Source organism: Eimeria acervulina, genomic scaffold (genome assembly GCF_000499425.1).
Source record: "Eimeria acervulina Houghton genomic scaffold, Eah_scaff400, whole genome shotgun sequence".
Taxonomy (NCBI): Eukaryota; Apicomplexa; class Conoidasida; order Eucoccidiorida; family Eimeriidae; genus Eimeria; species Eimeria acervulina.
In genome coordinates, this window is record NW_013549833.1 from 1 (window position 1) to 2,218 (window position 2,218).

Sequence of the window (2,218 nt, forward strand, 5' to 3'; positions counted from 1 at the left end):
ATATAATATAATATAATACAATATAATATAATATAAATATATATATTATATTATATAATATTATATTATATATATATTAATATTATATAGACTTTATAAACATTGCCGCCCCCTCACCAATCAAAGGAATAACGCCGTAGAAACGCAGCAGAGAGACCATAGAAATAAAAAACCGCAGAAACCTAATAAATAAAAATAAATAAAAATAAATAAAAATAAATAAAAATAAATAAAATTCAAATAAACAAAGACAAAGACAAACGGAGACAGCAAATTAAATTCATGCAAACGGACAATTAAAACAGGACAAAACTAACAAGTAAATAAATAAATAAATAAAACAGACAAAACAAATAAACATATAAATAAATAAATAAATAAATAAATAAAAGGGAGAAAAGCCCTGAACAAGACAAAGAGAAACATCAAAAGAAAATAAATAACAAAGCAAAGACAGGAAAAGAAAAGACAGGACAATATACTTTTATTTATTTATTTATTTATTTATTTATTCTTTTACTTGTCTGTGTCTCTTCCTTCTACTAACTCAACAGCGCATGCAGCAGCCCCACGGTGCATCCAGCACATCGCATCCACACCCACAACCTGTCCCCTGCACCTGCATGCAAACAGCAGCAGCAGCAGCAACAAGAGCAGCAGCAGCAGCAGCGGCAAGAGCAGCAGCAGCAGCAGAAGGAGCAAGATCAGCGGCAGGAGCAGTACCAGCAAGAGAAGCAACAGCAAGAGCAGCAGAAACAGCAGCAACAGCAACAACAGCAACAGCAACAGCAGCAACAGAAGCAGCAGCAGCAGCAGCAGCAGCAACAGCAGCAGCAGCAACAGCAGAAGCAGCAACAGCAGCAACGGGAAAAGGAAGTGATTTTTTTGTTGTTTAGGGTTTGTAGTTTATGCTGCAAATCGCTGAACAAATTTACGTTTAAAGGAGAAGACATTATCAAATATATCAAAGGCAAAGCCAGCAGGGGTGTTGCTAGGGTTTAGGGTTTAGGGTTTGGGGTTTAGGGTTTAGGGTTTAGGGTTTAGGGGGTGTTTACTCTTCCACATGGCCGGGATATGTGATGGGCTTGAGGAATTGCTGCAAATAACAAAAATAAAAGACAGACAAATAAAGATAAACAGCAAAAACAACAGAAAAACAAATAAAGTATAGAGATTAAAATACAAGCAAAAGAAATAAACAAATGTTTATAAACACATACATGTATATATATATATAGATAGACAAACAGGGAGGTATAAACAACAAAGGAGAAGATAGAGAGGGATATATATATACAAAAGGATTAAAAGTAGAGAGAGATAGAGAGAGAGATATATATATAAATGCAGATGAGATAAAGAAACGCAAATGGCTGATAAAAAAGCAAAAAGGAGACAAAAGAAACAAAGGAAACAGTAGGCAAAGAGAGAGCAACAAAACAAACAAACAAATACAAAAAAAATAAATTTTTAATGCTCTTAAGGCCTTAAACAAAGCAAAAGTAAGAGGAAGACAACGAAGACATGAATAAGGAGATAAACAACACAGTGTATATACAACTATTTATAATATATATAAACAACTTTATGTTTATATGACTGCTTCTTTATTTAAAGTGTATTAAGAAGTAAATAAATAAAATAAAATAAATAAAATAAATAAAATAAATAAATAAATGTACCAGCAGATTCGTTATACCCATGACGGAGAGGCCTCCAAGAAGGTAGGAGGTAGAGGTAAGGGCTGGGGAGAAAGAGACATAAAAACAGCAGAAAAAACAAATAAAAAACAAATAAATAAAAATAAAATATTAAATTTTATATTTTTACAAACAATTTATACAAACAAATACAAAATTCACAGCCTTTCGCCTTTCGGGGTGTTGGGGTCGGTGGGGCATTCCCTCTGCATGCAGACGAAATATATATTAAATAATTAATTAGATAATTAATTAATTAATTATTAAATTAATTAATTAATTATTAAATTAATTATTTAATTATTTATTTACATTTCTTCATTTATTTCTTTTGTTTTTTATTTCTTCTACTTGCATGCAATATTGGGGCTTCGGGCTTAGGGCGACACAAACAAATTATTAACAAAATCAGCAAAGCCAGATTAATATTATTATTATTATTATTTATTAATATTATTTTTAATTTTATTATTATTATTTTAATAATATTATTATTGTCATTTTCAATTGTTATTATA

The 2,218-nt window shown here is 30.6% G+C and overlaps 1 protein-coding gene across 1 annotated transcript; it reads left to right on the forward strand.

Annotated features, from left to right (window-relative positions):
- Window positions 1-554: 554 nt before the first annotated feature.
- Window positions 555-1,080, forward strand: EAH_00036760 (hypothetical protein; the record flags this gene model as incomplete). Its single annotated transcript, XM_013395590.1, has 2 exons — window positions 555-876; window positions 1,045-1,080. Coding segments are annotated over 2 exons (358 nt in total), but the record flags the coding sequence as incomplete, so codon positions are not given.
- Between the last annotated feature and the right edge of the window lie 1,138 nt (window positions 1,081-2,218).